Genomic DNA, 13,183 nt, shown 5'->3' with positions numbered 1-13,183 from the left:
GAACCCATGACCCGGGTCACAGAAGAACAAAGACTCAATCAACCAAGCTAACACAAGATTGAAGGAACGTTTGAAATAGGAGTCCAAAAATGAAAAGCCTGCATGCAAACTTGGCTTGGTGTCCAGACTGCAACATGCAATAGTTTCATGCATGTGACATGAATGGGGAAGGAAAAGTACTTTGTTATGCTTTGGGCCCGTGATTGGTATATATGATAGGCCAAAGTGTTTAAGAAAAGGGACCCCCTTTTGCTTTGGGCCCGTGAGGAGCTTTATAATGCAACAACTTTTGTCACGCCTTGAGAGTGAGACCTTCAATACTCTTACCCTTTTAAGAAGGCTCGAGACCACCAATCGTTGCTTCATGTTATTGTGTTTGAGATAGTGATGATAGGCTTTCTTTCATTAAGTGTTTTTGAGCCTTCAATGTGTTGTGAAAGTTGGAGCCTCAAGGCCAATTGGGTCTTAGCATGCTACCTCCTGGTCCTATGTTGGCCGATAAGCTCACTTGCCGCTGGTTCCACCCTAGGCAAAATCGCGGTAGTTGCGCTTCAGCATAGAGATTTTGATGCACCCAATTTGGCATTGGAAGAGAGGCTAGTGTTGGCAGTAAGGAGAAGCCACGCGAGGAAGGCAAGATTAGAAGGGACGTTGAACAAAGCGCGAGGGGAAGAGGGTGGTGTTAGTTTTAGCGGGGGGGCTAAAGTAGGGGACGGAACGGCTAAGTTAGTGGGGCTTAAGGCGGAAACAGGGGAGTGCCGGGCTCATAACGAAACAGGGGCCAAGTCGAGAGCAGGGGAGGCGTACGCAGCGGAGGTGGAGGCTGTGGATGGCGCCTTCCTAGCAAGCGTTCTCATCGGGACGCCGCCCGTGAGAATGCGAGCCATTCTGGACACGGGCAGCGACCTCGTATGGCAGCAGTGCATGCCCTGCCGCTCCTGCTACCTCCAGCCCGACTTGCCCATTTTCGACCCTTCCCTCTCCTCCTCTTTCAAGAAGGCCACCTGCTCCCATACCCTCTGCCAGCAGCTCCTCCGATCCTCCTCCCCTTCCTCCCCTTGCAGTCCCTCCTCCCCCAATGTCAGCTGCTCTTTCACCTACACGTACGGCGACAACTCCTTCACCTCCGGCGAGCTCGCTTTCGACACCCTCACCCTGCTTCACCCTCGCGGCCAGGTGCATCCAGTCCTCTCTTTTCCATGCACATGGGTCTGTGTATGTCCATGCAAGTGTATTGGTGTTTTAGTTTGTGCTTGTTTGTGTAGGCCCATACACCACTCCGATCAAGGTTGGAAGATGTTAGCATTAGACATTAGAACTCCGCTGTAGGTCCTTCTTCTGAGGAAGGACGTACCGCAATCTTATTGGTAGACATAGCTTTGGTGGAGAGCGCCCCATAACGACAGATATCTCTTTGCAGGTTGCAAAATGTTAGCATTTGACATTAGAGCTCCATTGTAGGTTGCCCCAAGGTAGGATATGTCAGTGCTAGACACAGCTGAGGTGGAGAGCCCTGATTTCTATGATTGTAGAAAATGGCAATGATGTCCACGGATGGATTGCTTGAGAAGTAATTTTCTGCACATGGCATAGTAGGGGATTATTTATACATCCTTTGGTACATGAATGTGCCTAGCATGTTATCTCACTACATGCTGGAGAGAGAGAGAGAGAGAGAGAGAGAGAGAGAGAGAGAGAGAGAGAGAGAGAGAGGAAGAAGAAGAAGAGAGTTTTAACGTCGTAGGAAACTATCCCAAGAGACCTCAAAGATCATCTCCTTTATCGATATATGCTTGTTTTGAAGGTCATCCGAATAGAGGCTTTCCTTGCTTTGTGTGGGGCCTTGCATGTCATAGGAGCAATTGGAAGCAGGCCTTAAGGCAAATTTTGATGTTGAATTGACACTTAATGTATTGTAAAGTCTAGAATTGAATATGAGGAGCAGCCATGTAAGAAATGTAAGGATTCCTTTGATGTTGAATTGACAGTTACTGTATCTTAAAGACTAGAATTGAATATGAGGAGCAGCCATGTAAGACATGTAAGGATGAAAGGCAAATCGTAGCAATGCAAGAAAAAATTCCCAATTGCGATAGTGTAAATAGACATTCGCACTATTGATTGCTTTGCGATAGGCAAATTGGTGCATTACACCATTCTTTTTTGTGCGTTCTCTTCCAAGCAAAAAGTGCATTGGAAGGCATTGCCTAGAAGTTTCGAATTACCAATGTGCGACAAAGTGAGTGGGCTTGTTTGTATATAGATTTGGAGCAAGTTCTTGTAGAAAATTCATTTTGGGTCTTTTATTGAGTTCATGCATGTTTGTCTATTTTGATGGTTTTAACATTGCCAATCCTTACGATCGTGCCAAATCTTATGCACCTTGGACAAGTCTCATGCTCCTAGAAGAGCGGAACAATTGTGGCTAAACTACATATGGAAGAATAAGAAAGCCTTGGCTATGTTGACATCTAAGTCATCTTTGGCACTTGTGTACCTTCTTTGCCTTCACCTTTTACAAATAACTCACATTATGAGTTATTTTGGTAAGCCTTGTTGGAAAACCCTAAACTTGCACTCTAAAAGATAGAAATTGGAAATCTATATTACCAAAATATCAAGGTCATTAAACATATGGTTTAAAAAAACCTATTGATTAGAAAACTTGTTTGACATTTTCACAATTTATAAAAATGTGTCAATGTTAGAGAGTTTTTTATTTGTAAAAGCTTCTATTGGTGGGTGATCTTATGGGTGTGGGTGTATATTCACCTTGGTTTAACCCCTTGTGGCTTCTCAACATAGCTCCAACATCAAAAACAACTTTTTTCCAAAAGCTTGAAAATATTCACCTAACAAACTTAAGGACTATGTTTAAAGGCTTTTGCACTGAATTTCTCTTAATTATTTAGGTTTTCACACCTTTAAATTTAAATTTAGAGGTAAATTTCAAGAATGTAGGTGGGGTTATACTAAATATGTGTTTTTTTTAATAAATGCACTACCGAGCTCACCCAAGAAAGTTAAACGGTTTAAGTATGCAAAATGTGTTGTAAATTTTCTTTTGGAAGAGAGCTCAAATAATTTTCAGGGGGCAAACAGTGCTTTACATATTGCCTCTTACATAGAAGCCCTACACACCGATAGAATTCTTGATGCAATACCATATAAGGGACATATTGTAACTTTCTTTGCTATGGGGCTTATAAGGTTGTTGCAAAAAAAATTCTCATTCAAGGTTTGTCTTCTAGATGATGTGACTTGGTAAACTTCAAAAACATATTTTAGGAATGTGTACAAGTGAAGGAGTTTGCTTTTGGGTGTGGATATGCGAACCATGGTGCTAGCTTTACCGGAGCTGATGGAATATTGGGTATGGGACAAGGTCCCCTCTCACTTGCCTCTCAATTGCCCTCTCATTCTTTCTCGTATTGCCTTACATCTCTTACCACATCCCGACCAAGTTATCTTCTACTCGGTGATCATGCCACAGATTTTTTGCAAACAGAGAAAGGCTCTCAAGTCCAGGTGACTACTTTGTGCGAATGTCACATGATATATTATAAGAGCATATCATTCAGGTTACACTCCCTATTTATATGTACTTAATATAGGCCTATACAATCTTTTGTAGAAGTTGCATGGGATGAATCTTGTAGATGGAGAGGAAGTTTGATGGTGGATTAGTATCTATCTTGTGTGTGTGTGTGTGTGTGAGAGAGAGAGAGAGAGAGAGAGAGAGAGAGAGAGAGAGAGTTATGTTTATGAGTGGAATTGTTTTTGTTTACATCAATGTGTGCACTCTTACACTGTTCCATCATCAAATCTATCTATGAGAGTTCCATCATCAAATATATAAATCAATGAGAAGCATGTGTCTAAATGCACACTAAAATGTTGCATTTATAATGTTGGTACATGTAGGTGACTTCCATATTGACAAACAAATTCATGCCTACCTTTTATTATCTTAACCTCACTGGCATGAGTATGGATGGTGTTCATTTAGATATATCTGCCAAAACATTTTCACTCAAATCAAATGGAAGCGGAGGAATGATAGTCGATTCCGGCACAACAATTACTTACCTCCAAGAGCATGGCTATCAAGTTGTTCTTAGAGCCATCCAATCTAAGTTGAGTGGCCAATCACAAAAGGTGCAATCCATGTTTGGCCTAGACTTATGCTTTCGGTCTTTGAATGAAAGCATGTTGCCAAATCTTACTTTTCATTTTGATGGTGCTACAATGGAGGTTCCCTCAACTAGCCTCTTCATCCAAGCTACAAGTATCTATTGCCTTGCGTTGGGTGGCTCACATGATTTTTCCATTCTTGGTAATGTGCAACAACAAAACTACCAAATGTTGTTTGATAGAAGCAAACAAAAGGTCTCCTTTGTCCACACTTCTTGTGACCAAGTCTTAACATAGAATGGAAGGAAAATTTTTGGCTTGTAAACACTAATAATGAAGAAGGAAGTACCAAATTAAGAGCATGTATTGCATGTTCACAAAGAGGCTCTTGAATTTCTATGTGCCATAAGGACATATTGTATCAACTTGAAACATATTCTATACCTTTATGGACTAGAACAGAAGTGTTGTAAAGCTCTTAAGTTTAATATGTTCCACAAGGAAATATTGTATCAACATGAAACATACTTTCTACCTCCATGGAGAGTCCACTAAATTGCTCATGTATACATTACCTTCATTCTCAAGATTTCATTCATAAAACAATATCTTGAGGGTCTCAAAAGATTTTAAAATTTTCTTTTGCAGTTAATCTTCCAATGGATTTCTTCATGAGAAAAATGAATTTATAATTTAGAGAGTACTACTTTTGCTTTTTTAAATCCATTATGTTGTGTGTGTGTGTGTGTGTGTGTGTGTGTGTGTGAGAGAGAGAGAGAGAGAGAGAGAGAGAAGTTGTACAAAAGAAGATTGGGTTTGCTTGCATATGAGATTTTCATAAGATTTTTAATTTTTGTTTGAGCCGAGTAACCTTTAGAGTCCTTTTAAGTCTAGCACCTTGGTCCTTGCACACTTTTACTTATCTTACACTATTACTTATCTTACACTATGGGTGAAGAGAAGGAACTTCTTTCTTTTAATGAAGCACAAAGTTTGACAAGTTGGTTGTCTGCTTGCAGAGTGAGTATGATGCTATGATGAAGAACGGCCCTCAGACTTTGCCTAATGTTGTTATTGTCAAAAAGCCCATTGGTACTAAGTGGGTTTACAAGGTGGAATGTAAGCAAGATGATAGCATTGATTGCTATAAGGCTAGATCAGTGGAAAAATGTTACTAAAGTCAAAGGCATTAATTTTTATGTTGCAGGATTACCACTTGTAGCACTTGTGCTATGGTGGTTGAAATGTACGTTAGTTGAGTATGATGACTGCTTTTGCGAATAATGATTTGCATGAGAAAGTTGATGAGAATATGTAGCACAACCTCATGATTTGAGAAACACATTGCCAATTTTTAAGATTGATTTGAATGCTTGGGCATCACATCATTATTTTGCCGCCCAAATTAAGTAGTGTGAGAAAATTATTAATCTATCTTAGAAAAAGCGTATTGAGGCATTGTTGAATAGGTGTGGCTTGAAATTGCAAACCTATTGCTACTTCTAGGTAGGCAAGTTTAAAGCTTAGTCTCATGATATTGAAGACTACTTTAACGTTGCACTCTATTAATAGATTGTTGGGTGTCTTATCTATGAATGCATTCAGACTACTTTGATGTTGCACTCTATCAATAGATTGTTGGGTGTCTTATCTATGAATGCATTCAGAGGTCAGACTACTTTGATGTTGCACTCTATCAATAGATTGTTGGGTGTCTTATTATGCATTCAGAGGTTAGACATTTAGTATGTAGTCTCCTAGGTGAACATATTTATGCATGGCCTAGGGTATAGGCATTCACAAGCTATTGAGAGGATTTATGCATGGCCTAGGATATAAGCATTCACAAGCTATTGAGAGGATCTTTTAGTGCTTGAGTTGCATTGTACATTGGGTTATTTTATCCTGGGGGGAATACATGCTTTTCACCATGTTTCAAGGACTCTTGTGTCTTTGCATGTTATTTTTACTTCATACTCGGTAACTCATGCATATCGGGTTGAACAAGACTCTATTCTAGTATGGTCATTTCTAATTATGAAGCTAAGAGCAAGACAACTGTCACATCTACAATTGATGTGTTTGGCTAAGATGCCCTATGATTGATTTGGGTGTTGGATTGAAATTTTTCCTCCACTATCTTCATTGACACTTTAAAATTAACTTTACCTTAGTGATCAAAACTTGCCATGGAGCAGAAGGAGGGGGCGGGGGTGGGTATATAAATAGGATTTTTCTCAACGTGGTAGATATCCCAAGATACAAAGTACAGAAAATAAAGGGGAAGAGACCCTTGAAGAGGGGTTATTTTCCTAATCAAGGAGGTCCTCTCCAAAAAAGAGACAGAAAGGGAGGTTTTAGTGTGGAGTTAGGTGGGCTCAAAGAACTGTGAATTTATCGAAAATGAAGGAAATAAGGACTATCAAAATAAATGGACAAGAGAGTGGACCAAAAAAAAGAAGGGTGTATGGTGGAGTATTGCACAAGTTGTAATGGTGAGGTGAGGAGATAGGGGTCCAGATTAGTTGTTAATATTTTCGAAAGGTTTGTTAATGCAACGAGATAGGTTGAGCTTGTAGGTAAAAGGAGAAAATGGAATTTTGACAATGGGTGGAGTGGATTTAGTTTTAAGTTCCTTGTGAAGGAGAGAAGATTTAGAGGCATAAGAGATGTCAAGAAAGCATGCATCAATGAGAGGGGAAGGATAACCTTTTTCCTTTAATGTAGAGAAGAAAAGGTTGAGAATGGAGATGAAGCTTGCAAGAGAGATTTCTCTAACTACATATCTTTTGAGTCTGATATATTAAAAGCCATTTTTTGGTGTGTAGGGTGTCAAGATTTTGATGGGATGTAGTTATAAGAGTTGAGATATTTTTAGTTGCAATAGGTACTTACGGTACCGTTAGTGTAAAAAGAGGGACCCTTGAAAAAGTGTATGTCCAAAATAAAGATTTCTTGAGAAGAAATAAAGGGAGAGATCTTGATATTCTCTTGGAGAGTGTGTCCATAGAATTAGATAAGCTTGCCTAAATTGGAAGGGAGGTCATCTCACACACCAAAAGAATCATCTAAAAATCTTTTAAAGTAGAGGAAATGAGAGATCTTGATATACTCTTGAAGAGGGTGTCCATTGATTTGGAGGATCTTTTTTAAATTTGAAGGGAAGCCATCCCACACACCAAAAGCATCATATATGAACCTTTTATAGTAGAGGAGAGAAGGGTAAAAGAGGAGGTCAATACCTTCCTCCAAGTAACAAAGAAAAAGGCATGCATACACAACCACGAAATTAAACCCATGGCAGTGCCTTTAACTTGATGCCAAAGCTTACCATTGAACAAGAGGTAATGATGTTTGAGAATAAAATAAGCAAGGGATAAATTGAAGTCGATTTATAAGAGGAAAAACACTTTGGATAGAACTTTTAAGAGCACAAATGCCTTCACGGATAAGAATCCTTGGGTAGAAGAATTCCACATCGAAGGTGAAGAGAAAAACATTTGGGGAGATTTGTTGCAGAGGATAAGTCCAAGAGAAGAGAATGGGTCTTTGAGGTGATGGGTTTTTGACAAAAGCACGAGGTAAAGTTCCAGATGAGGCCACTTGGAGTATTCTCCAAAGCATACCCTTTATAGGAGCAAATGGGTCGGCCTACAAGGATAGGTTTATGGATCTTGGGTAGAAGGGAAAAAAGAGAGGATTCAAGTCCTTTCATTGGTGGAAAGTAAAGGGTATTTTGAAACAATGGAGTAGAGAAGGAAGTGCACAAAAGGAAACGAAGGTGTAGAGATTTGAGAGTATGTGAGAGGGTACATGAGGTGGCACAGAGCTTCATTAGTGTACCAAGATTAGGAGAGGATGACGGGCCCAAAATTCTTATCTGCTGGTTTGACAATTATGTTATGTTCATTCTTTGGGGAAGATATGGATTCTATAGAAAAGGGTCTAGAAGGGAAGGGAGGCTAAAAGTTAAGGAGATTTTTAAGAGAGCAAAAAGATGTTCAAATGTTAAGCTAAGGGTGGTGGAAGGTGTAGGAGGATTCCAAGAGGGATTGGGGAGAGATAAAGTAGAGGGAGTAGATGAGAGTGAGTTATTGAAGAAGAGATTGAGCTACAAGCCTTTTTCAAGCCTAGAGTAGACCCATAACATTGAGGATTATGAGGGTGGGGGAGATGAAGGAATGTAATTAATCTCAAGGCCTAAACACTTTTGTTAAGAGGAAGACAGGGAGCGTTTGGATAGGTTATTGAAAGAGAGAGTGGTTTTCTTATGTTCAAGAGTAAAAGTAATGTATTTGCCCAAGGCTATGATCTTATAGAGGTGTGATTGGTGAGGGGATCCAATACCTAGACCGTTTTTAACCCATGGAGGGGAAGGAAAAGGAAGGTACATGACTCTCTCCTCGATTTTGCCTTGGCGGATACCTTCATCATCCCACCCTCTTGGATCCAACCCGCCCTTAGAGTAGCTCTCACAACTACTTTAACTACTTGAAAGAAAACCTTTTTCAGCCTAGAAGAGATCCATGGGCTTACGACCTACCTACCACTTGAAGATCTCAATCTACTCTCCCTTTTCTCGACAAAAATCTTTTGCATGGTAAGCTCTTCCAAAACCATTCAAAGTGGCATCTTCTCCAAATCCATTCAAAGTGCTCTCCCCCCCCCCCCCCCCCCCCCCCCCCCCCCCCCTCCTTCACTTTTCCATCTACTCTCGACTGCCTTTTTGTAAGTGCCCAAAGTTTTCTTATTAAGAACCTTCAAGGAAGCTTTGATACCTACCATGATCTTGTAGAAGAAAGGCTCTTGGACCTCACCAAAAAGCATGCACCAATTTTCTTTCCAAGAGTCCAACCATCCACATGGGAAAATGAACTCCACTTATGGAGGCAAAACTCTCTTCATGAGTTTGATGCTCATTTACAAAATGTGATCCTCCAAACCCATTTGGTATCTTCATTGAACATGGAGGTGCATAATGCAAGGAAGAGAACCCAATATCCCTTTCGGAGGAAGTGGAGACTCTGGCTACAGAAGAGATGGTGGGAGAATTAACACATCATGAGGTCACCAATCAAACAAAAATCTTATTTCACCCTCCCCAAGGGTACCTCCAGCCATAAGCAGCCCCATCATGTGGTCCACAATAAACCCCTCCCTTTGGCAAGAGATTCCAATGAGAAATTTCCTTCAAGAAGCTCGAATCCTGTTTTCGAGTGGTCCACACTTCCTCCTCCTCTCCCTCTTGTAATGCCCCCATTTTAACCTCTCCTAAAAACCACCACCCTCCTCACTCCTCTTATAACCATTCCCACATTCCCCTCTACTCAAAACCCCAATTATCCTATTGGCACTCCTCACCCTCTCTAAACAACCAGCCACATGCAGCGCTCTCAACCCCCTCCAAAATATAGACTACCAAGATTTCCTAGGGCTTTCAAAAACATGCAATTAAGGAGAAAAGAAGTATGGATAGAGCACCCTTCTACATGGGTCCACTTGCTCTTATCTTGAACCCCTCTTTTTCCTCAAATTTGGACCCCTCCTCCATGTACCTTCCTTTTTCTTCCCCTCCCTTTCTTCATGGGGAAAAGCCAATTTAGGTATTGAATCTCACTCAACAATCCATAACTTTGTAAAGCCATAGCCCTCAGAAAACAAACCACCTTTATGTTTGAGCATAAGATAACCACTCTGTCTTTCCATAACCTATTCAAATGCTCCATTTTTATTATGTATGAAATCTTTTAGGCCTTGGTCTTAATTATATTCCTTTAAGAACTCACTCTTATCTACTCCCTCTACTTTATCTCTTTCCAATCCCTCTTAGAATTTACCAAATATCCTTCTACCACCATGTCGTAACCTTTGAGCATCTTTTTTCTCTCTTGCAAACTATCCTTAACTTTTACACTCCCTTCCATTCTGAACCCTTTTTGATAGAAAACCCATATATTTCCTAAAGAATTACCATAACATAATTGTAAAATCGACGGATAAGAATTTTGGGCCCATTATCCTCTCCAAAGCTTGGTATACTAATGAAGCTCTATGCCACATCATGGAACTTCTGACATACTCTCAATTCTCTACACCTGCTTTGTCTTTTGTAAAATCCCTTCTCTACTCCATTGTTTCAAAACACTCTTTACTTCCCACCAATGATAGAACTTTCATCCTCTTCTCCACTCAATCTATCCCCAAGCGCCTTGCCCTTTGTTCCTTCTACTCAAGATAAAAATCTATCCTTGTAGGCCGACTCATTTGCTCCTATAAAGCGTAAATCTTGGAGAATGTCAAGTTCTTCATGTGCAAGTTTACCCTATGCTTTTGTAAAATCCAACCCCTCAAAGATTCCCATTCTCTTCTTTTGGACTTAGCCTCCACCCCATTGCCCCCAAATGTTATTCTCTTCACCTTTCATGTGGAATCCCTCTACCCAACCATTCCTATCAATGAAGGTCTTTGTGCTCTTAGAAGTTCTATCCAAGATTTTTTTCCGGTGCTAAAGTCAACTTCATTTTATCATTTGCTTCTTTTATTCTCAACCATCATTACCTCTCTTGGGTTTAGTTTTGCGGTTGTGTATGCATGCCTATTTCTTTGTTACTTGGCGAAAGGCATTGACCTCATCTCTTTCCCTTCCCTCCTCTACTGAAAAGTGTATGATGGCCTCCCTTTTAGTTTAATCAAGCTTATCAAAATCTATGGACACCCTCTTCAAGAGCATATCAACTTCTCTCTATTCATTTTTTCTCAAGGATTTTGGACAGTAACTTTTTTAAGGGTCCCTCTTTTTACACTCATGGTATCTTAGATACCCATTGCAACCAAAAATCTCTCAACTCTTACAGCTACATCCCATATTCATATGGCATCTTACATATCAAAAAATTTCTTTTATTCTATCCGAGCTCAAAAGATATGTAATTAGATAAATCTCTCTTGCAAGCTTCATCTCCATTTACAAAATTTTTCTTTTCTAGGCTAAGGGAAAAAGGCTTTCCTTCCCCTAACCTAGAGGCATGCTTTCTGTACATCTCCTATGCCTCTAGAGCTTCTCTCCTTCATAAGGATCTTAAAACTAAATCCACTCCAAATATTGTCAAAATTTCCTTCTCTCCTTTTTCATGCAAGCTCAACCTAATTCATTCCATTAACAAACCTCTCTCTAAAATTTAAAAATTAATTTTGAGATCTCCCATCTTCCCAAGCCAATAGTTAAATGTACCTAATCATGGCAATTTTCTCTTACAGAAATATTGTTCTTCTATTTCCTCACCTCACCATTGCAACTCGTGCAATAGTCCACCATTGACTTCATTCACATATAAGCATGACCTTGGTTCACCTTTTTTTTTTTGAGTCCACTCTCTTGTCCACTTTAGTAGTCTTTATTCCCTTCATCTTTTTGTCCTTCCACACTAGAACCTCCTTTTTCTCTCTCTCTTTTGGAAAGTACCTCCTTGATCAATATAATAACCCCTCTTAAAGGGCCTCTTCCCCTTAAGTTATTGTACTTTTTATCTTGGGAACTCTACCACCTTGAGCAAATTCCTATTTGTACCCCCTCCTCTTATCTGGTATACACCATTGATGAGTTAATAGCAAAATTCATTTGGTGTATACTTGTCTCTACATATTAAACCACACCCCCCCCCCCCCCCCCCCCCCTTTTCCGCTCTTCAAGTTTTGCTCAATTAAGGTAAAGTATTTTCTTTTGAAATCAAGATTTTAATGGTTTTTTAAGGAGAACTAAGCATACATTTATAATAAAGAGAGTACTAATTTTTCTTTTCCATTATGTTGTGTGTGTGTGCTTGCGTGCACATGCGCATGTACAGAGTTAGGTGAACAAAAAATTACACACTTATGTGTCTTATACTCCAATGCTATAAATTGTTTTTTTGGATTATTATTATGGGAGAAAGAAACCTTGAAAGCATGGTTGTTCCCCAAAATATCTCTTGCAAATCAAATCATCAGTATGAAAAAAGTTGTTTTGTATTGTACATAGTGTATTGGAACCACTATTCTACATTTGTAGGATTATATATATTCATTGCGTGAAAGAAGTCGGTCCAACTCTGGAAAAAAGTTGTTTTGTATTGTACATAGTGTATTGGAACCACTATTCTACATTTGTAGGATTATATATATTCATTGCGTGAAAGAAGTCGGTCCAACTCTGGAAAAACTTAATCAAATTTTGTATGTATTCTTAGAGTGGAGCAGATTAGCACCTATCTTATGCAAATTACACCTGCACTTTACAGAGGAAAGAGAAAAGGATTTTTGTATGTATTTTTATCATTGGTAGACTTCTTGGAAATATCTCTCACCTAACCCACCTCCTACGCCACACCGCTGGATTGGAAAGCTTGGAAGTGGCCCGGAGAAAGATAGTTTTTAATTTGTCCTAAAACTAAATCGATATATGAAAAGCTATGCTCTTCATAGGGCGAACACCTCAACAAGATCTGGCCCAAAAAGTGGGATGCAAGCAAATGGTCTCAAGTAGTTGGAAACATATGGAAAGCCAAATGTGAAGAGAGAGACAAAGTTTTCCTTTGGAAGGTTCTCTTTGGATTCATGCCAACCGGAGATAAAGCCAAAGCTAGAGGACTAGCCAAAGGTTCATGTATCAGATGCAAGCACCCAAATGAAACCCTCTCACACCTATTCTGGGAATGTCCCAAAATCAAAAACTTCACGAGCACTGTCTGTAGGTGGGTATTCATACATATAAAAACTCCCTTCTTCAAATGCAACCTAGCTATGGGCTCTAGATGCATTGATAATGAGGATCTATTGACTAACATCTGCATAATAAGAGCTATAGTATTGAGGACCATATGGCAATCTAGAAATGAGTTACCCTTTTGAAAGAAGTGTGAGCCTTTGGACACAAATTCTATTTTGGAGTCATGAAAGTGGAATATCATTTGTAGAAGGGATTGTTTTTTTTTTTTTTTTGGCAAGCTTAACAAGTAAGTGAGGTTGTGGAGGTGCATCCCCTGCAATATTTTTCTTTATGGAGTTCCCTATG

General features: G+C 39.6%; 1 protein-coding gene across 6 annotated transcripts; it reads left to right on the top strand.

Moving 5' to 3' along the window:
* Positions 1 to 361: 361 nt before the first annotated feature.
* Positions 362 to 5,504, top strand: LOC147432370 (aspartic proteinase nepenthesin-2-like). Of its 6 annotated transcripts, XM_086492347.1 has the most exons (5): positions 363 to 1,176; positions 3,289 to 3,528; positions 3,925 to 4,158; positions 4,255 to 4,336; positions 5,154 to 5,290. In XM_086492347.1, exons 1-5 carry the CDS (start codon positions 388 to 390, stop codon positions 5,156 to 5,158), a joined length of 1,350 nt encoding a protein of 449 aa, XP_086348473.1. In that variant the 5' UTR covers positions 363 to 387; the 3' UTR covers positions 5,159 to 5,290. The 6 variants fall into 6 exon arrangements, with proteins under 6 accessions (XP_086348472.1, XP_086348473.1, XP_086348471.1 ...); XM_086492346.1 differs by lacking the exon at positions 4,255 to 4,336 and having other exon boundaries at positions 362 to 1,176; positions 5,154 to 5,504; XM_086492345.1 differs by lacking the exon at positions 5,154 to 5,290 and having other exon boundaries at positions 4,255 to 4,672.
* Positions 5,505 to 13,183: the final 7,679 nt, after the last annotated feature.

This window comes from Adiantum capillus-veneris, chromosome 20 (genome assembly GCF_014529385.1).
Source record: "Adiantum capillus-veneris isolate H3 chromosome 20, ASM1452938v2, whole genome shotgun sequence".
NCBI classification, from domain to species: Eukaryota; Viridiplantae; Streptophyta; class Polypodiopsida; order Polypodiales; family Pteridaceae; genus Adiantum; species Adiantum capillus-veneris.
This window is presented reverse-complemented; position numbering and strand designations above follow the sequence as displayed.